The following is a 22,340-nucleotide window of genomic DNA, read 5'->3' as shown; positions in this document are numbered from 1 at the left end:
CTGGGCTCCAGGAGCTCACACTTGCTCAGGTCAGCTGTTTCTGTGGTTTTCCCCAGCATGGTCTTGACCCCTTTGCTCATCACCAGAGCCACTTTCAGGGTACCAAGAATGCTCATGTGGATCATTTTCCTTTCTAACTGGCTGCCTTTCACACAGATTTCACCTATAGTATCAGTGAGGCTTTCCTTTTTTTCCCCCTGTCTCTCTCTTTTCTAATATATGTGTACACACTGTGTAATGATTATCATAACCAAATTAACACGTCCCTCACCACTCTAACTGGAATTAGATTCCCAGAACCTGTTTACCTTCTAACTAAATGCTGGTCTCCTTTGACCAGCTGGTCACCAATCCCTCAAAATCATTGTTCTACTCTCTGCTTCCAAGACTTCACTTTTTCTAGACTCCACACATCGGTGAGGTCACACAGCATTTGTGTTGTACTAATTTAATAGCACAGTATCCTCTAGGTTTGCCCATATTGTTAGAATGGCAGGATTGCTTTTGTTTGTAGCCAAATAGTATTCCTCAGATGTGAGAGCCAGTTTAGAAAATCCATCCAGTTCACGGATGCCATGGGTTGTTTCCACATCCTAGCTGTTGTGGCTAGGGCTGCAGTGAACATGGGGATGTAGAAATCTCTCTGAGATGCTGTTTTCATTTCCTTTGGGGGTAATTGCCCTGAAAAAAGATTGTGGGATTATTTTTCCCCCAAGGAAGAGGGTTCTGAGAAAGAAATTAAATAATTGAAAATATCTTTAAAAGGCATTCTAAAAAATATGGCCAATCTTGGCTCAAAGTAATTGTGTCTTAAAATCATTACCATCCCCTTCCAGGCATCGCTGTTCTCTCTAAACCATGTTAGCTCAAAAATCTGTTCAGTTTCCTGATAGCTTTAATGGCTCATAGTCGGTGGGGCGGGATGATATTTGAGTTAGGAAAGGTGTGTCTGGCAAAGGTATAAGGGTGACCCCACTAAGGATACATGAACATCAGGTAAGACAAGCTAAAGGTTGTGCAAGGGTGGTCAGGATACGTAAGTGATGCTAAATCCTAAAGGCCTGCTGCTGTTAGCAGTGAGATGGGTGTGGCATGAAGGCCGTAGTAATTGGCCCTTACGAATGGCAGATGTGAAAGAGTAGAAAACAGTTTCCTTCTGATAATGAACTTGTTCCCCATTCGTTTAATGGATATTTTCAGTAAATTAAAAAAAGCCCACCATCTTATTAGTATTTCTCAGCAATTGGCCACTGGGAGACTCTGTAGGATATCAGGAAGAGTTCTTACAGGGATTGAACATAATTGCTTGGAGAGTTACTGGAGATTTCTTTAATCAGAGTGGAAATAAGGATACTCTGAAGCCTTGGAAGTGTGGTACTTAATGGAGAAGGTTCAAAGCATGTCTCTCAGCTGTTGGTGGGTAGAGGGAAGGGTGGGCTAAAGGCGTGGAACTTGTTGTTTTTTTTTGTTTTTTCCTCCTCCGTATAATCCCAGTGTTCCCTTCTCAGAGACCTCCTCACCTGCACTGTAAGGTCCTTCACTGACTGAGATGGCTGACGGAAGGGCTGACCAGAGGCTGAATAAGGAATTAAACTTCTCCTTTTGTGAAGAAGACACTGAGAAGGGAGCCCAGAAGACAGCAGGCGGAGGCGCTGCAGAGGCCCAGAGCCAAAAGTCTGAGAGGGATAGGGATGAGGAGCCGGAAGGTCCCAAGTCTCCCCCCAGAGATGAACTTTATCCTTCTCAGAACAGGGAAAAGGAAAGTCCAGGGCCTTCTCTTTGGATTCCAGTTTCATCCCTTCCAAAATGTCCGGAGACACCAAAACCACACAGCAAGGACAGGATGCCAGTGAATGACAACCTCTCCACTCCCAAAGTGAGTAAACCATGGTGAGGAAGGGACCAGCTCCCCGAAATCTGTTTTCCTATGGGTTAACTGATGGGAGAGGAGGGTTTGGTCATTTACATATATGTAATGATCTGACCTTACAGGCAATATATATCTTCAGTTACTTGTTCCTTATTGGAAACCGACTCGAGTTTAAAGTTACCCAGAAACAAAGTGAAATGTCTAACTGCTTGTTTCCCTCAACCAGTAACTATTTGGTATTGGCTACACAAACATCTTAGTTGAAAAGACCTTAGTTAAGGAATATTGGAACTGGAAGAACTGTGGTGTGGAGGTCCACAGCCATCCCATGGACCAAGAAAAGCAGTTTTCAAGAGATGAGCTGTCTTACCTCAGCCCCTGTCAGGGACAAGATTGGATAGTTCATTTTTTAATTAATACAGGAATGTTCCCCTTCCCATTATGCCAGCTGGCTGTATTTCTGGGTAATTGTTTACCAATATTTTCTACTACAGGAATGTTCGTGTCCATCTGCACATACTCGTATCTGCTGCTGTTGCTCTTCCCAGCACAGAGTCCTGTCTATTTTGTGCCTAGTGCAGTATTGCACAGTATTGGCAGAACTTGTTTAAGAGTGGAAATGGTTATTTATTGTCCACGTAGTCTTTGATTTACACTACACTATATTGCTCATTTATTAAAGCTGGGGCTCGGGGATGGTTACATCTAGTAGATTCTGATGACATGGTGTGTGATTCCCTAGGCTGAATATTAACTCTGCTCCCTGCCAGCTCAGCTGGAGGTACTTAAGATCATTATAATATGTGTGATCCTGCTTGCAGCACAGTTGCTGTCAGCAGCGGGTCGCCATAGTGCCTGCTGAGGGCCAGAGTGTGTCTCACAGGAAAGACTAGGCTTCTTGCTGAACTGTAGACAATCAAATAGGTTCTTGTGTCCATCAGAAGGTGTTTTGTGTTCCAGTACCGACCAACTGATTATCTGTTTTCTTCTTCTTGAGAACCCACTGTGGGTAATGAACACAGGACACAATCTCTCTTTGCAATCAGCTTACAATTAATTCATCAGGAGATAGGGAGAGTGGTGTTTTGGGAATTCTGTGAATTCTCACAGTGGGATGATTAGAAAGGAAGAAAGGTGGAGGGAGAAAGTGAATAGCAATGACAGTTGGTGTTGCTTCAAAAGACGATGGAGAAAGGGCTTTCCGTGAGACTATGCAGGCAAGACAGTGGGATGAGCACACATATGTCTTTCAGTCATTACATTACCAGGGTCTGTTAGCAGACCCTCTGCTAGAAGACACCATTTACTTTAACAAGTCCCCCCCCCATTAATAAGCATCCCAAGCGGTAGTAAACATTCAGATAATGTGAAGAATGGCAGAGTACGAGGAGCAGAAATTGGGAATTAAGGTTCCAATCAGTGGGAGCAGTTTTCTAAAGGAAGTACTGTCTGAGGAAAGAAGTGGACAATGAACTAGAGTTAGCCAAGTAAAGACGGGAAGGAGATCCTCAAGCAAAGGACAAGACATCCATTGAGTAACAGAGTGGAGGGAAAGCCATCTGTTATTCAGTGGCAGAGGAGTGTCTTGAGGGGAGGGGCAGGGAATGAGGTGAGATGGGTACGCAAAAGAGAGGTGAACCTTCTGTGGAGGGCACCAACTACCGATGCCTTGCTGAAGACACCTCTGCTGCAGCACAGGAAAGGAGGGTAGGCATATTTCTGCTTTTCCTCAGATGTGCACACAGGAATCACAGGAAAGGAGGGTAGGCATATTTCTGCTTTTCCTCAGATGTGCACACAGGAATCATGCAACACTGACTCCCTTCTCCATCAGAGGTTCTTAGTGGAACCACTGAATAGGAAAATGTCTTTAGGCAGTAGTAAGGTTGCTGCAGCTAATTACCTTAAACTCCAGCTGATGGTGATTCTATGGCAACATCACAGATTCAAGATTCAGAGGCTTAGTTGTCCTTTGAGTTAGCAACTTCCAAATACTGCAGTGTTATCTTGACAGAGGATTGCCTTCTCACCTTCTTCAGAAGTCAAGTAGCTACCCCACACATCTCCCTTAATCAACCATATAGAGTCTTCACTAGACATCCATCTATACTCTGTGGAGTGCACAATCCTCTCTATCTACTTTTCGTTCTGCTCTACTTCTAGGCAAAGCTTTCTTTCATAATGGATATTAATATCTTTCCCTATATCACAAGAGGAGATGGCAAATCTTATTGGTCTTCATATTTCCATGCTGGAAATTCTAGTGTCATCTACCATGGTATGAATTTCATCATGTTTTTATCTGAAAATTTCATAGGCTCTTTTTATTTTCCACCTAAATGCAGTATCCTCATCTTTGAAAGCTGAAGGTGGGACTTAGGATTGTTATCAAAATTAGGAGTCCTGCCTAGAGGAAGGGGTAGAGTTTAGCAAAAACACTGACTTCTGCGTTGATTCGAGAGATGAGACTAGAATTTCATATACTTAAAATAAGATCACCAGGTACAATGTACCTAGTTCCCACTGAACCACACAATAACATTCTTTGGCTGAAATATTGACTAGCTGGTTGGCATGAAACTTTTACTTTTTTATTTATTTATTTATTTATTTATTTATTTTTATTAGTTCAAGTTAGGGAACAAGCTTGTTTCACATATAAGTCCCTTCTCCCTCTCCCTCTCCCTATCCTCACCCCCATCCCTCCTCCCCCACCCCTCAACTTACCCCCCACTACATCCACCTATCACTCCCCAGGCAGGGGAGGGCCCTCAACAAGGGCTCTGCAAAGTCCACCAAATCCTCCTGTGCTGGGCCTGGGCCCTTCCCCATGTGTCCAGGGCCAGAGTGTAACCCATTACTTTTTAAAGTCCCCTTCTGATTAGACTTTTGTCATCCTCACTCAGAATTCAATGAAGCAGCCAGAGGTGTCTTCCGTAGGGAAGCTTTCTTCCCGAAGCTCTAAACATTTGGGGCTCACACCTACCCCTTTCATGGATGAGAAGACATCCTTGTCTCTGGTTAATATCAACCCATTCACTCCAGAGTCCTATAGAAAACTATTCCTTCAATCAAGCGGCAAGAGAAAAACCAGAGGCTCTACGTAAGTGCACATTTCTCTTGATTTCTGAGAACTCCTTTGGGCCGGTACCAGAATAAGGTTAGGAATAAGAACTCTACTTGAATGAAACTGAAGTAGTGTGTAAATGTCCCTCATCCCTGCATGTCAGTGTCGGTCACAGGAACCCAGGGATCTTTCCATTCTGATGTGTACTGCAGGGAGCCTTTTGATAAAAGAGTCTAGGAGAGCAAGCACTAGACAGCTGAATTGCTACGGACTGAATTTGATGGACTTCCTTTGGTTACAATGAAGCTAGCGACTGGGGAGGCATTCACATTTCAAACTGTATATTGCTGCTTTGAATTTGGCCTGTGATACCTGGTGATGAGAGCTACAGAGCAATGGTTTGAACTTCTCTGTAGGTGATGGAAAAAGATATTGTTGTTTCCAAAGGTGCTAATAAATGAAAAGTCAAAGTATCCCATTCCTCAAAATGCCATAGAATGGTAGAAGTCACCTAATTAAGAATTATGTGCATTACTTGAGGGCATCGTTTTTTGTTACATTTCCCTCTCTTCCTCTCTATCCCTCTTACATTGTCTTCCTGTGTGTGTGTGTGGGGGAGGTGTGTGCACATGCTGGAGGTCAGAGGACAACTCAGGGAACCAGTCCTATCCTCCTACCACATGGATCCTGGGCTTGAGCGCTGGTCATCAGGCTTCCTAGCAAGTGCCATCGCACTGCCCTTGCAGCCTGGTTTGCTAACTCGGGGATACGGCTTTGCCAGTTTTGTTGTTGTTGTTTTATACAAAGGGAACAGTTCTGAAATGGGGAAGTCATTTGTATTTGTAATACCCAGCAATATAAATGAACAGCTGTCAGAGCTTTGCAGACCTCCTAAGACTCCCTTCCCCAGTCAGTGAAGCCAGCTGGGAAAAGAGATAATGTTTACAGAAGTGGTGACACTGTAGTGATGTCTCTTAATGCTCACAAAAGACTAGCCTTATTCCAGATGAACAGTGCTGTCCCTTTAAGTTTCAGGGTGTAGTATTAAGTCTAAGTCACACATGATCATCAGCTGATGTCATGAACATAGTGTCATTTGCTTGCAGTTTCTCCCGTTTTTCTTTAAAAGAAGCTGTCTGGTGTGCCCATTGGAATCTTTCCTATAGACCCAGACAAAGGCTCATGCAGAGAATGTTCGCAAATGACTTCTTAGTGTAAAGTAATTGAAGACCCCTTAGGGAGAATTATTTTTCTGCTATACTCAATGTCTATCTGTGGACTGTGCACTGGGCTCTTGTGCAGTGTGTGTGTGTGTGTGTGTGTGTGTGTGTGTGTGTGTGTGTGTGTCAGTGTTGAAAGGACAGCATAGTGTGGTTGTGAAGGAAGAATGCCTTGGAGTTAAACTTGGTTTAAAAACCAAGTTCTTGCAATTGCTAACTGTGGAACACAGAGTGCTTTGATGTCTGTTTGGTTGGTTCCTTTGGGGAAAACAGTGCTTTCCTTTCGTTCAGCACTCTTCCTTGTTTCCAGGCCTTAGCACAGGGGTTCTCAACCCATGGATCTTAATCCTTTGGGTTGAACAACCCTTTCACAGGGGTCACATATCAGAAATCCTGCATATCAGATATTTACATTATGATTCATAACAGTAGCAAAATTACAAGTTATGAAGTAGCAACAAAAATAATTTTCTGGCTGGAGTCACCACAACATGAGAAACTTAGTTAAAGGGTCGAAGCTTTAGGAAGATTGAGAACCGCTGTCCCAGCACGTGGTAGTCTAATTACCTGAAATGGTCACTCCTTTCCCCAATCAGTTCCCATTCCTTCTTAGAATCTTAGCTTATGAGTTCTCTTCTGAGAAAGACTTTTCCTTCTGGAGATGCTCACACAGCTGGTGCTATTCCCGGGCTCTCCCAGTGCAGTTAGTACCCTGTCCTAGGCTCTTGTATTAAATTTCCTGGTTAGCTCTACTCCCAAATATAGAGTGAAGAGGGAAAGAAATTTATTTACTTACACAGAGCTTATCCAATCCCAGCCTCAGTGAGTCTGTCAATGATACCTAATCTTTAATCACTCCTGCTCTAACCTTTTCCTTTTAGCGAGGAAACTGGAGAAGGGGAAAGCACATCAGAACAGTGGCTGCCTGTGAAGGTGAGCATGGTCTTTTGGTCCAGCCTTCACAACATCCTAATCATTCTGTCTGTTTCTCCGTCTTTCTGCTTCCTATCTTTTGTTTTCTCTTCCTTCCTCTCTCTCCCACTTTCTCCTTTCATTCTTCTCGAAACCCTTTCCTCTCTCCTCACCAGTTTCCCTCACGCCCCCTTTCCCTTGACCCCTGAATCCCCCCCAACCTACTCTTCTCTACCCTACCCTTTCTCTCCTTCTACCTTCTTTCTCTCCCTTTCTCCTGTTCTTTCTTTCATCTCCCTTCATCCTGTCCACCCTTCCCCTCTCTTTCCCTTCCCCTCTCTTTCCCTTCCCCTCTTTGTCACTCTCTGTCACATACACATATTTTATGGCTTTAGCAGTTTATGTTGCAGCATAATTTATATCTAGATAATCAGTTGTTATTTAGCAACCAGTGATAGCTGATGTGTACATTGCTAAGTTATTAGATAATTCTTAAAAGTTTCTAGCTCTGCTTTTAATCATGGGAAACGTCTATACTGGGGTAGGGAAGGAATGAGAAAATTATTCCCCAAATCAAAAATTGAAATGGAGAAAGGGGTATTGAACCAGAAATTTCTATGTAAAATTTTAGCTATTAAATGTATCCTTATCTGTTCATTTTGTGATATTCCCCATATGGTAATCTAACTCATCAAATGAATATTACAAATATTTGCCTCTGAAGTATTTCTCACATCTAAATTGTAGTTGCTGAGAACTGTAGAAGGCACTGAATGACGAATAATAGAAGAAGTGATATTAAATTTTTCTTAAAGCGTTTGCACCACCTGGAGACATACCTTTTATGTATTCAATATACAAAAGTCAAAAATGTATATGACAGTTACACACGTGTTAATCAGGAATTGGATGTTGCCGTGACAGATGTTATTTCAGTGCCTTTGAACAACAGAAACCACACAATTGTTCTCACTTCTAATTACTATACTTTTCCTGAGCAAATCTTGTCTGCATAAGTAAGTTAATATTTCCCCCCATTCTTTCCCAGTCTCTCTCTCTTTCTTGGTGTGGGTTTCTCATAGCTCAGGCTGGCTTGGAATTTATAATCCTTCTGCCTCTGCCTTCTGAGTGCTGGGATCACAGGTTTGGGACATACCCCAATGGGGGTAGTATTTTTTAATGTCAGCACTTGGCTATTGAAACTGACACAGAGAAGGCTGTGGGCACAGGCTTTCAATTTTCACACACAGTCATACCTGCACTGCCTTTTCCTTTGAATTTTATTCCTCATTGATTTTATAAATCTTTAACTGGCTTCTGATAGAATGCCAAATATATTCATTAAAAGGGGAAATACATATTTATACAAAAGTCACTAGGCCAGGAGAAACTAACACATCTGAAATATCAAAATGATGCACACATAAACATAAAACAAAAAGTTACCCAGATCTGTGTGAACCTATGTGTGCTGCATGAATGTATGCATACATTTAAGGTCTGCAATGGTAGTAAAAAAAATCCTTTTAGAAAACAAAATGATAGAACAGACATGTAGACAGATAATTCTAGGCAAAAAAAAGGAAGTAATTTATAATTCTCTGAAAGCAGGGGATGGGTCCTGTGTAAGAGGGTGGGTTGGGCAGTTGAGTGGCTAGTGGTGGTGTGGACACTGAGCTGGACTGTTTGGTAGTTATGGGGGTCAAAGTACTCAGTTACAGTTGGTTGGAAAGATTTGGGTCTGTTGTCAGTGTTTAACTTTTTCTCTTGGGAAGCAACTAGACTTTTAATTCTGGGGAATCAAATTGCTATTGCTAGAGGAGTTGGAAAGAGTGCTGATGACAGAGGCAAATCCAGACATGGAAGAGTCGGAGTTTAGGATTGCCTAAGGGCAAAGGAAATTGCAGGTCTTGCCAATAAGGACTGATTGGAATTGGATGCAAAAATGATCAAGTAGCAGTCAAGTTTTTTTTTTTAATTTGCTAAAGTTAAGATGAGAAACATTCTTGCTAATTGGGACATTAAAAAAGTTGACATTGGGGAGAGAAATAATCTTAAAGTTAGACTCGTGTAGTTGTAGAGATTTTAGATTTTGATCATAGTACTAGACTGTGAAACTTCCATGTTTTGACATTATAGTATGATAACTGTGATATGTTGATATATATATGTTGTATCAACACATATATTATGTACAATGTTATGTAAACATACATAGACATGTGCAATGACATGTGTGATAAAACATTAGCTATATAGTATCATATAATATTAATGTACCCCGAGGAGTCATTGCTATGACCTTCATGTTACAGACAGAAAACTGATGAGTTCAGTGATTTCCCTGGGTTGATTTACTAGCTGGAAAATGAGTGATATTACCAGCTGACCACTAGGAAGTAATGCTGAATATATGTGACAGACTTATCCATTCAACAGTTTTGTTTCCCAGACTAAGACTTCTGTGACAATAAATTCAAACAAGAAAGGTAGAGAGTCAAAAGGAGGTTTTGGTATTGTCTGTGCTTGCTCTGAACATGCTGCACCTGTTTCCTGCCAGTCCTTTAGCTGAGTACAGTAGTTCTGGCTATGGAAGCTGTGGGTCTCCCATCAGAATAGTCTAACCAGATGGAGGAAAGAACATTTCAAACAATGTGACCAGGGGCAGTACTGACTTGTTACAAGTCAGTAAAGTTACAAAGGACACAGGTGTGGCCAGCCATTCCCAAAACATTTTGCTACCATGATTACCAATACAAAGAGAATATATTGCATTTGCCTCACATTTTAAAAAAGCAATTTAGGAAATGTAACATATCTTTGTTTTCTTGCTCACTGCATGTAGGAAGACTTATTCCCTCTCTCTCTTTTAAATATTTTAGAGAAGTGTTCTTCGAGAAACTAATATGGCTTCCCGCTATGAAAAAGAGTTCCTGGAGGTAGAAAAAATTGGGGTTGGGGAATTTGGTGTAGTCTACAAGTGCATTAAGAGGCTGGATGGATGCATTTATGCAGTAAAGCATTCTACAAAACCATTCTCAGGACTATCAAATGAGTGAGTACCTTTGAAACGCACTGGATGAACAAACTTGGATTGGTAACTCTATTGATTCTCAAAATAGTTTTTAAAAGAGCACCCATATCAATGAAAACACCCATTTGCTTGATTTTCAATTCATCCCCACCATTGGATGTCATTTTATGTTCATTGCTTCATTAAATTGTCCAGAACACCAATGGCATTTCCTAAAATAGAGCATGATATCTTCACACCATGTTGATGTTTGTAATTATAGGATCTCACCACGTAACTTTGACTAGCCTGGAACCCACTAGTTAGACAAGGCTGGCCTTGAACTCAGAGATTTGCCTGCCTCCACTGGGGTTAAAAGCATGCGCTAACCCATGCATGCCATTGTTGTTTTAATTTCTTGTCTTTTCTGTCTACTGGTCTTACCATCATTCTAACGAATTGATTTTTGGAATGGTCTCTTGGTGCCTATGTATGTTCATCTGAAATACTGTCAGATAGGAAATACTATCAGTAGTTTATCTCTACTTTATACACTTCTAGTTTACCTTTTGTGGCTGTGACAAACACCATGACTAAAAGCAGCTTGTAGAGGAGGAAAAGGTTTATTTGATTTCATGCTTCTGGGTCACAATCCATCATGGAAAGAAGTCAGGGCAAGAACTCAAACAGGGCACATATAGCAACTGTGGCGGCACACTGCTTACTGGCTTGCTGAGCAGCCTGGTTTCTTGTACTGCTCTAAAGTTGGTGCCTCCCACAGAGGTACCAACCAAATGTCAAGCAAAACAATCTCTCACAAACATAGCTATAGGCCTATCCAATTTATACAATTCCTCAAGTGATATTCCCTCTTCCTAGGTGGCTCCAATTTGTATCAAGTTGACTAAACTGACCAGCACACATACTAATACTTAAGTCAGTAGTGAAGTTTGGTGCTGAACGCAAAGAAAAACTATTAGCAATGCTTATATTTAACTCCCAGAATTAACTGCTCTTTTTTTTTTCTGATGACCATAAGGAAAAAAAAAATTTTTTTAGATTGCTTTTGTGAGCTTCTTTCATCCATACTGGCCATGCTGAGCCAGACATTATAGGTTTTTGTTTTTACACTGATGTCAAATCAGGGACAGAATTCACTTCTCTTTTGCACAATGCAGATCTCTCCTAAGGCTTTCACATGTAAACCATCAGATTGGGTGAGTTTGATAATGACTCTAATGGCTATCTAGCCTTCATGGAGAAGGGAAACCCATCCGATTGTCTACAATCAAGGGTGTGATGGCTTTCTTGTTATGCCTACGATACAATGAGATTAAGACCCAATGCATATCTGCTGTTGAGACAGTAAAGCACAACAAGTGGTACCTATGTTTGTGCCGTATCCAATCATGTTCAACGAATAAAGCTCAGACCTTGGCACCAGGCTGACTAAAGTTCTGCTCTTAGGTCTACTGTTACCAGTTTTACCTTGGATCAGTCATCATGTTTTCCAATGTATCTTACCAAGAATCTATAAAGACTGAATAGATAAAATGCTAAGCATGCGGTAGGCCCTAGAAAAATATGTTAATTTTAATGCCCACCCCATGTTTTCCCTTTAAAAAACTTTGGTGGGGGATAAAAAAATACCTTTAATCTGTAATATCTCAATTAATTTTTCTAAATGCTTTTCTGTCCCTTGGGAGTGTGGATTTGCATGAAGTTTTTGCTCATGCAGTGCTTGGCCATCACCCCCATGTGGTACGCTACTATTCTTCCTGGGCAGAAGACGATCATGTGGTCATTCAGAATGAGTACTGTAACGGTAAGTGTGTAGCCTAATACAGAGACGGGGATGAGCTTCTTCAATCTTTGCAGATAAATACGCCCCATCACGGTTTGAGCCTTTACATTCTGGAGTCACACTGCAGATGCCTGTGCTCCAAAGCAGAGATGAGAATAGAGTTGAAGAGGTCTGTGTGTGTGTGGGGGGGGCAAAGTATAGCTGATATAATAATGCCATGAGTCCCTTCACAGTTTATCTTATACTGAAAGGAAAAGATACTAATTTAAATAATTCTCTGACCATCTGCCAGGTACCTGGGAACATTTGAGGGGACATGAGAATAAAGGTTCCTAGTTATAATTGTTTTGGTAAAGGCTTTAACTTTTTCACCTATTTTTTTCCCCGTATATTTCTGAGTTTATGGGTCTTTCGTGTCTTTTGCTGCTCCAAACCCTTGAGCTTCATTGTTCTCACCACAATATACGAAAGCAAATGGGGTGGGTGGTGTGACCCAACTCGGGGCTTTCAAATGTATTTTTCACATGTTGAGTAAAATCTACTCTAATTTTAAGGGTAGCAATACATAGTCTCAAGCACAGAAAGTTTGAAAATCCTCCCCCCACAGCCTCACTGATCTCTATGTCTGCCTTCCAGTACTTTTAATATACACCTGAAGGTCCCAGGTGTAGTTGTCTGGCCTGGCCTTGGAGTACAGTGACTGGTGACAAAGCTTCTCTATTAGGGAAATAAATAGATAGTGTGAAAGGCCAAGGAATGACACACATATCTTGCAAAACAACAACTTGGCATTTTTCTAATTGTTTTCTTACAGAAAAGTTGTTTTTTCCCCCTTAACCTATAGTCTTTGCAGGCCTTCTATTTCCTCTTTTGAATTCCCTATTTCTATTCTTTTGTTCTATGTCTTTGAGGAGGTGCGGCCCTTTCTTTATGCTTAGGACTAAGACTTCTCTCAATCACCCTTTCTTCCCAACTCCCTCCTATTAAAACCTGAAGCTTCCTGGTTTTTTTTTTTCTCCTCTCCCCACTTTTTAGTAGGATAACTGGTTTGATTTCTATGATTTTTTTTGCTATTAGCACAGAGTATGAAATAAGAAAGATTAACAGAGTAAAAATGTTAATATGATGAAAATGTTCCAAAAATAAATCTCAAAACCAAGATGGGGAGGCTGCTCCTATTAAAATAATCTTTTAATTCATTCCAGCATTGAAATGCTTTCCCTAAGTCAAAGGGTCACTCTATTAAAATCTAGGTAGAGCAATACTCGAGATTGAGATGGATGGGTGAGTCCTTCAAGATGCTTTGCTCCACTCGTCCTGTTAAAAGAGCTACATAATGGACAGTCTTGTGCAAAGCTCTCTGGTACAGCCGTGGACAGAGAAGCAATCAGAGAAAGACCTGGGTTTACAACCCAACTGTGATGCTCACTGCCTGTATAATTAATTGCTGGAATGCCATTCAAAATGAGTGCATAAATGGATGGTATAATACTTATTACAGCAGTGATTTGAGAATATACAGCAGCACATGCAAAACACTAGCAGAGAGTTAATATCTGATATGTAATAAAAATAGAGCAGCTCCAGGTTTCATAAGGGAGGCAAGACTTGAATCAGACCTCCCGGGAGAATTGCTGGAGTCCAGTACACCAGTGGGAAGGCATCCAGCTGCTGGAACATCAGTCAGGCTAAAGGCAAAGAACGGAGAGTGGGTGTGACCTGACAGGCGGTGGGAGACCCGGTATGGGTGATCGGGTGATCCTTGTGGAAGGAAATAATGTCATCAAGATAAAAGGACTTTACACACCAGTCAGTGGCTTTCCGGTTGAAAGTGGGAGGTTGCAGGTTGCAGGGTTTCATCATACTGACCCATTGCCTTCACAGAGTGCTCATTCAGTCACATTGGACTGATTTTGCAATTGCAATCCTTGCAGGTGGAACCTTTCCAGGACCCTGGTCCTCCTCCTTCCTGGCTCCACCCCTGTTTTTCCTTTCTTCTCATCCCATGCCTTCCTGTTGCTCATCTCCTGACCTGCCAGACTGGGACATGCACAGTTGTGGTTTTAATTTAGATGATGTCATAAGTGATTCAGTCTCTCACCAATATATATTAGATGACTTATTGGAGACCCACTGTCACACAGTTTTCCCTGTTGTCCCTCTTAAACCTGAACCAATCAGATGTCCTCTACTTCTCCTTAACCCTTGTCAAGATGCCTCAAAAGTCACCCCTGGATGAGCCTAGAGGACTAAAATGTTTCCAATAGATTCAACAGCCCCCAGAATTTCAACTGATTTTGGGTTAGACTATTTATCTCTCTGTAGTGACAATATTTGTGTATGTGAATCAAGTTGGCTTGATTGTCCTGTGGTTAATAATTAGGTAAAACTCTTTTTTTCCAGATTTTTTTAAAATTTAAATTAGAAACAAGCTTGTTTTACCTATCAATCCCAGTTCCCTCTCCCTCCCCTCCTCCCCTGCCCCCCACTAACCCCCTATCCCATCCCCTCTCTGCTCCCCAGGGAGGGTGAGGCCTTCCATGGGGGAATCTTCGAAGTCTGTCCAGGTAAAACTCTTAAAATGTTAATTGTCACATACCTGATGCAGGGGCAACATAATATATATCTGGTCACATTTTGAGAAACTAGAATCTTGTTTTCTTTTTTCAAAGTCCTGAAACCCGAACATCTATGGCTCCATCAGGGGGCTGATACTGTACGCTCTGCACGGCCATAGAACTGAGAGTTGTTCAAGACTGTCATGGTGTTTTCTATGCCTTTGCCACCTCTGAGACTCACATCTGCTTTCTCCATCTGTCCGGTTGTTCTCTACAATCCCTGCCCAGGTGGGAGCTTGCAAGCTGCTATATCTGAAAACTCGGTATCTGGTAATCACTTCCCCGAGCCTACACTCAAAGACATCCTCCTACAGATTTCCTTGGGACTTAAGTACATCCACAACTTTGGCATGGTACATATGGACATCAAACCCAGTTAGTATTTTTTTCTGCCTTTCATATTTTGCCTTTTATATACCACCAAGGAAATGTGCACCTGTGTACCTTCAATCTCAAAGATATTGTCTAGAAGAATTACTTCCGTCCATTCATTTCCCATAACAAAGTCAGTCAAGTATATTTAATCATTTTCTCCTTGCATCAGGGGACACAAGGGGAAAAGACACTCTCGTGTAGAGAAAACTGTAAAACTAGATATTTAATTTACCACATAGAAAACTGAGAGTGGCTGGGCATTGGTGGCGCAAGCCTTTAATCCCAGCACTCGGAAGGCAGAGGCAGGCGGATCTCTGTGAGTTCGAGGCCAGCCTGGTCTCCAGAGGAGTGCCAGGATAGGCTCCAAAGCTACACAGAGAAACCCTGTCTCGGGAAAAAAAAGAAAGAAAGAAACAAAAAAAGAAAACTGAGAGTGTGTCAGCTGCATTCTGATGGTGTTTTTAAGTAGTACTGTATTTTCTCTAAGTCGGCCCTGATCAGAGTGACAGAATGAATGTGTTTATCACTTTTCAGTGTGATACCTAAGGAGAAGTTATTATTTTGTGGGTTTTACTTATTTTGAGACAGCATGTGACCGCATGTGACCGTGCTCTTCAGAGGATGGGGACTATATGAGGTCAGTTCAACTTAAAGTGGTGTTGTCCATCACTGGCTGTTCTGATGAGATGTAAGAGCTTTCACAGAGCTGGGCATGTGCACTCGGGAGGCAGATGGAGGCTGATCTCTGTGTGTCCAAGATCAACCTGTTCTACATAATGAGTTCCGGACTACCCAGAGCTATGCAGTGAGGCAGAGCTGGGAGACAGGTAGTTACATAAGCTCACAGAAAGATTACATAGGGAAAACTAAAATTCAAAGATTAGTCATCACTCTACAACCGCGCCGGAGAAGGGAAGCTGACGGTCGGGGCTATGAAAGGCTCTTTGTGGGGTGGGGGCTCAGAAATCATTACGTCTGCTCTGCTTTTTCAGGTAACATCTTCATCTGTCGTAAGATGCAGAGTGACTCTGCTGTGTGCTCGGAAGAGGCTGAAAGTGAGGATGACTGGTTTCTCTCTGCCAGTGTGACGTATAAAATTGGTGAGTCTGCTTCTATCCCATCAGCATATTATTCTGTAAACAGGCTGATGGCTACATTTATTCCAGCTCCAGAAAAGTCATATTCATTTTTTATGTTTGAATACATTCATTTTCTTTTTTAAGTAATTTTTTAATTTAAATTAGAAACAAGCTTTTTTTTTTTTTTCAAATGGCATAAGGCTTTATCGTTGTTTAACGAGCTAACCCCATGTTAGCTCGGGTCTTTCACCCACCCACCATGGCAGATGGCTAGCAAAGACAGCTCGAAGGGGCTGCATCGAGATCTGAAACAAGCTTGTTTTACATGTCAATCCCAGTTTCCTCTCCCTCCCCTCCTCCCCTGCCCCCCAATAGTCCCCCATCCCATCCCCTTTCTGCTCCCCAGGGCGGGTGAGGCCTTCCATGGGGGATCTTCAAAGTCTGTCATAGCATTTGGAGCAGGCCTAGGCCCTCCCCCATGTGTCTAGGCTGAGAGAGTATCCCTCTATGTGGAGAGGGCTCCCAAAGTCCATTTGTGTACTAGGGATAAATACTGATCCACTACCAGAGGCCCCATAGATCAACCAGACCTCCAAACTGACATCCTCGTTCAGGGGTCTGGAACAGAAAGTCATATTCTTTAAAACATCCTCTCTTTCTTTGTTAAAAGGTGACCTGGGCCATGTGACATCTATCAACAATCCGAAAGTGGAAGAAGGAGATATTCGCTTCCTGGCTAAGGAGATCTTGCAAGAGGTATAAATTAAGGAAATGGGAGGGGAACTCTTTGCTTCCCATTTCTTTTTTGACACAGAATCTTGCTATGTTGTTCAGTGGCTGCTGCAAAATTGTGGCCTTCCAGCCTTAGCTTCCCAAGTAGGTGGGACTACAGATGTGCAATACATTTTATAATTCATTCAACTTTTTGACTCTCGGATGAAGGCTCATAGTGCCCCAAATAAAGAGTATATATTTGTAATTCAAACTTATAAAGTCTCTTTTCCATTCAGAATAGAGTATTTCTATTCCAAATACAGTAACGAAATTCCTCCGAAGCATAGGAATGTTATTTCCTATCAACAATGAATCAATATTTACATAGCTCCTCCTAAGGGTCCCTCTCGGTTTCTAGTATTTAGCCTAGTGGGTTGCATAGGAGAAAGGAACCACTCTCTTCATGGTCGTCTTGTCTGTGTTGCTATCCTCTTGATAACCCACCAGCTCTGATCACTAAAATGACGTTAGTTGTTGCCCATCTTCCAGGGTTCCTGATGAGTCTAACCTAGCAAGACTATAGACTTCCTTCTGGGTAATACTTGGAGGGGGGAGGTCTTTTCTTGTGATCAGCTAATTAAGCCTCAGTGGACCTGACAGAGCAAAATGATGCTGAGATTCTACCCTGGGCTTTCAGAGCACAGCAATATCACTAAGGTTTGTTTATGTTCCCTTTAGCTTCTTGGTATAAACCAGCAGCTACAGTACATATAACTATGCCGTGGCATTGAGAACTTACCGGTAATCAGACCTCTGCCAATCACTCACTCTACTTGGCAGACTAACTGGTCTTCCTGTCTTCTGTTTTGTAGAATTATCAACATCTTCCCAAAGCAGACATATTTGCCTTGGGGTTAACAATGGCAATGGCTGCAGGAGCAGAGTCGTTACCCATCAATGGTGACAGATGGCATCATATCCGTGAGGGGAACTTTCCAGACATTCTCCAGGAGCTCTCTGATGACTTTTATGGTCTACTCAAGGTGACACCTCCTGTGAGATGAAACATCTATATTTTAAAAGTGATGACAAGTGTGGTGGTGGTAGAGCCACGGTTAGGTAAATATAAATTTGGTTAGGGCCGTGTGAACAGAAGGAGGAAGTTCAGATAAGACAGGACAGACTGAGATGTCTTCTGGAAACTTAACCTCTACAATACCCTCATGTGGACACTTTTTTTTTGTTTGTTTTTTTTTGGTTTTTTGAGACAGGGTTTCTCTGTGTAGCTTTGGAGCCTATCCTGGCACTCGCTCTGGAGACCAGGCTGGCCTCGAACTCACAGAGATACACCTGCCTCTGCCTCCCGAGTGCTGGGATTAAAGGCGTGCACCACCAACACCCGGCTGTGTGGACGCTTTTTATTTGTTCTTCCTAGTAACCCCATAGAGCGGCAGGTGCCACACCTTTCTGCAACAGAAGAAACTCGGGCTCAGAGGGGCTCTTGTATTCAGTTAATAATTGATAATTCCAAATTTAAACTGCATCTTTCCCTCCAAAATCAGCTTATGCACTGTTTGTCAATGACCAGTGATAGCAATTTTTTCTAAAAGAATCACTTCGTGAGTATCTTTAAAAGTATTAGCCACTTTTTGATAATTGACAATACCACTTATTTGAGCTACTGGGGAAAAGGCATAACGCCAATTCAAATATTTGCCATTTTTTCAAAGCATGCATAAGGATAACAAAGGGGGGTGTTATATCGAAACAAAGACAGCTACAAAAACAAAAACAAACATCACCAGCAACAGACTCCGACAGCTGTATACTACCAACAAGTTTAGAGTCATCACCCCCAAATCATGAATTAGAAAAAAAAGGTTGGTTAGGGTCCCTAATATTGCTTTAGAAATACCTACTTCCACTGGGCCGTGGTGGCACACGCCTTTAATCCCAGCACTTGGGAGGCAGAGGCAGGTGGATCTCTGTGAGTTCAAGATCAATCTGGTCTACAAAGAGCTAGTTCCAGGACAACCTCCAAATCCACAGAGAAACCCTGTCTCAAAAAAAAAAAATCTACTTCCTTGAACATTAGAATTCCATTTTTAACCTACAATTGTAGTTACCAATTCTCCCTTCTTATTTTCATTTTTCTCTCCTAGAAAGAGGTTGCTCTTCTGTTGATAGCCTAATCATTCATATATATATATATATATATATATATATTAATATATATATGAATATTTACATATATATGTAAATGAATCTTAGATCCATTCATATTTATTGGGTGCCTAAATGCTAGCCCTGTGCTTTGTGTACTGTATGATTCATGTTAATTGACTTAACCCTCACAACATTCCCAGAGAGAACAGTATTATCCTGGATTTCAGATAAAAGAACTGTAGAACTGTAGTAACATCTATAGAGTAAATGGTGGTGCTTGCTCTGAACTTGGAGCCCAAATGGAATGCCATGGAAAGTTCAGTTTATCTGTCATCCTGGGACACCAGCAACACATAACATACATAGAGATTGCTGATATACGAACCACTTGGTAATGTCGTAGTATTTAAGTCATCGTAGATCTCCTCTGCCTTGAGCTCAGTATTTTAGAGTCAGGAGTACAATGTGGTAGAAAGTAAATTGAACTCAGTTGGGTCAACTTGGAACTGAGTTGGGTGAACTGGGTTTTGATCTCGGTATCTCCTGTAACTTGGAGTATAGCACCAGTGTTTCCCTTTATAATTAAAAATGTTATACTGTTGCTGGTATTTTCTTGTCCCACCTGGTCCCGCCACCGCTTCAGCCCCAAATAAACACACAAAGACTTTTATTAATTATTAAGCTGTTGGCCAATGGTTATGGCTTCTTACTGGCTAGCTCTGTCTTAATTATTAACCCATAACTACTAATCTATATATTTCTACCTGGCCTTACCTTTTTTTATTAATTTATTTTTTACATTCCAATCCAAGTTCCCCCACTCCCTCCACTGCCCCCTCCTCCCATCTGCTTCATGAAGATGGGGAGAGGGTAAGGCCTCCTACATGGCCTTATCTTACCAGAGGACACCTGGGGTGTCCTATTCTCCTGGTCTCTCCATGGCGTCCTTTTAACAACATTAGACTAACAAATCAACAAACCAGCTAGCTCCCAAACATGACAATTAAATCCAAGTCCTAAGTACAGACAAATGATGTTCCCACACATAGGTGATTCTTCTGTTCAAGGTGGAACCAAGTTTTCACTGAGGAAAAGCAGTTTCACAACACCCAGCAGTGTATGTTGAACTGAAGTTGCCACTATTGACACTTCTGTTTCCTCCTGTGGTCCTGAATCTGTCTTCAGAGCATGATCCACCCTGATCCACAGAAGAGGCCTTCCGCAGCAGCTCTGGCCAGAAGTCGAATTATTCGGCCCTTCCTGGAGAAGACAGATGAACTCCAGGAGCAACTGAACTTGGAGAAGTCCAAGACAGCCACTCTGGAAAGGTGAAGTTGGTTGTTGCAGTCAATAAAGGGTCCATTTGAACAACTCACAGAGGTCTGACTGGACTAGTGTGTCTCGGTGGATTCAAGTCTATGCACATTCTACAACATCAGACGTAGGCTATCCCACAGGAAGCCTGGCAGTGTTCTTTCTATGTGTTAGGGCTTGGGACTCTGCAGCTTGAGAGGATTCCAGGTACTGCAAAGGACGATACTTTTTTTTTTTTTTTGAGCAAAGAAGACAATCTGATCTCTGGTTGATATCTTCATTCATTAATTTATTCCTTCATCAAATGAATGGGAATTAGTTTGGATGTGGTTGTAAAAGGCATATGAATTTTAAGGGATTCTTAGTTGATTATTGCACCAGAGGTGCACTATTTAAAAAAAGAAGAAGAAAGAGAAATATGGTCCTTGCTTGAAATTTGATTAGAATTCCAACTTTGTTTAGCTACAAAGTCCATCTTGGAAGGATTAGCTTGAAAACTTGAATGGTCACTACTAAACACATGTTTTGGTTTTGAGCTGCAGAGACTCTCAGCCTTTAGTTGGATAATTAGTTATTTCCAACAAACCACTTCATATTTTTGCTTTTTTTGAGTTTCATTGTTTCAGGTAGTAAACTACAAAATACCCATATATGTTTGTTGTTCAGAAGAAGGCAAATGTCTTGAAGGTGTGTGTACATATTCTGTGAAGCTAAGCTGGAGGTACAAGTGACTATCATCATTTAACATAAATGACCATAGAAATCATAGATGGTGAAAATGCCATCTTGAAACTGTCTAGAACAGTGTTCTCAACCTTCTTAATACTTGCCACCCTTTAATAAAGTTCCTCATGTGGTGGTGACCACCAATCATAAAATTATTTTCATTGCTACTTCATAACTGTGATTTTTGTTACTTTTATGAATAGTAATTGAATATCTGTGTTTTCTGATGGCCTTAGGTGACCCCTGTGAAAGAGTCATTTGACTCCCAAAGGGGTCTTGTCCCATGGGGTTGAGGACTGCTGGTCTAGACCAAGGGGTGGTAAACTTGCTCTGTACAGAACTAGATTTTAAATGGCTCATGCTTTGTAGCAAGTATGATTTCCTCTGCAATGATTCAACCCTGTCATTGTTTAGTGAAAACAACCACTGAATGTATAATATATTATATATATATATATATATATTATATATATATATATATCAGATAAAAATGATTAACTGTGTTTCAATGAAATCTGTGGTTTGTTGCCTTCACAGTTCTTATATTTTGCCTAAAAGTTGTTCACTTAGAATTTTAATTTTAAAGGTGACTTATGAATGTGTCAACCTTTTTAATGACAGTAAGAATCAGAACAGCTGGGCAGTGGTGGCGCATGCCTTTAATCCCAGCACTTGGGAGGCAGAGACAGGTGGATCTCTGTGAGTTCAAGGCCAGCCTGGTCTACAAGAGCTAGTTCCAGGACAGCCTCCAAAGCTACAGAGAAACCCTGTCTCGAAAAACCAAAAAAAAAAAAAAAAATCATTAGAACTGATTTGTCTATTCTTCATACAGCTTGGGCCTGATTTTGTAAAACTGAAATAAAAAGAGATGAGCTGTGATCATGAATACTACCTCTAACCAGGGAAGAATTTACCCATGCCTGTCCCCTTTGATTGCAGGGACCTGATGAAAGCTAAGCAAATCCAGATCCCTCAGAGAGACACCTACCATAGTGATCCTGGGACCCCTGAGGCCTTTGAAGACTCAAACACATGACACCTGGTGGGAGGAATGAGTGAAGCGTCCTAAGGATTCACCTGTGTGCAATTTTCCTTATAAGCACTCACTTGTCACCAGCCAGCCTTTTGCCACACAGCCTTCAGAAGACTCCCAGGGTGCAGCAATGGACCAGCTTGAATGCACAGAGATTTCAAAAGCCATGCGGTGTAGCATCTAGAGAAAGTTCACAAAACCTCTAGGGTTTCTTACAATGATCTCACATCGTCCCTGCTGTTGTTTTTCTAGTGCTGTTTGTGAAGGACTTCTGATGAGTAATTAGAAAACATGCCTCATAATTGAAAGAGGAACACAGACGCACTCTTTTGGCCTATGAATGAAGAAGATGTCATGACTTATTCTTTACTGAGATCCAGGGAACTTTCTCTGTATGCAGAAAGGGATAAAATATGCTTTAAGTGCCAG

The 22,340-nt window shown here is 41.6% G+C and overlaps 1 protein-coding gene across 1 annotated transcript; it reads left to right on the top strand.

Annotated features, from left to right (window-relative positions):
- Positions 1 to 1,531: 1,531 nt before the first annotated feature.
- Wee2 (WEE2 oocyte meiosis inhibiting kinase) lies at positions 1,532 to 21,949 on the top strand. The gene is made up of 11 exons (XM_027391536.2): positions 1,532 to 1,876; positions 4,777 to 4,973; positions 7,039 to 7,090; positions 9,952 to 10,124; positions 11,789 to 11,907; positions 14,733 to 14,879; positions 15,872 to 15,979; positions 16,629 to 16,714; positions 17,545 to 17,715; positions 20,024 to 20,166; positions 21,818 to 21,949. Exons 1-11 carry the CDS (start codon positions 1,550 to 1,552, stop codon positions 21,912 to 21,914), a joined length of 1,620 nt encoding a protein of 539 aa, XP_027247337.1. The 5' UTR covers positions 1,532 to 1,549; the 3' UTR covers positions 21,915 to 21,949.
- Positions 21,950 to 22,340: the final 391 nt, after the last annotated feature.

The sequence above is a fragment of the Cricetulus griseus genome, assembly GCF_003668045.3.
Source record: "Cricetulus griseus strain 17A/GY chromosome 1 unlocalized genomic scaffold, alternate assembly CriGri-PICRH-1.0 chr1_0, whole genome shotgun sequence".
Taxonomy (NCBI): Eukaryota; Metazoa; Chordata; class Mammalia; order Rodentia; family Cricetidae; genus Cricetulus; species Cricetulus griseus.
Note: the sequence above shows the minus strand (reverse complement) of the source record. Positions and strands in the feature narration are given on the sequence as shown.

Bases quoted from the DNA above. Each gene is read 5' to 3' on its own strand.
- Wee2 (XM_027391536.2), top strand. From the start codon at position 1,550: ATGGCTGACGGAAGGGCTGACCAGAGGCTGAATAAGGAATTAAACTTC. The intron at 1,877-4,776 runs GTGAGTAAACCA...ATCCTCACTCAG, and splicing joins ACAACCTCTCCACTCCCAAA to AATTCAATGAAGCAGCCAGA. The intron at 4,974-7,038 runs GTAAGTGCACAT...TTTTCCTTTTAG, and splicing joins AGAAAAACCAGAGGCTCTAC to CGAGGAAACTGGAGAAGGGG.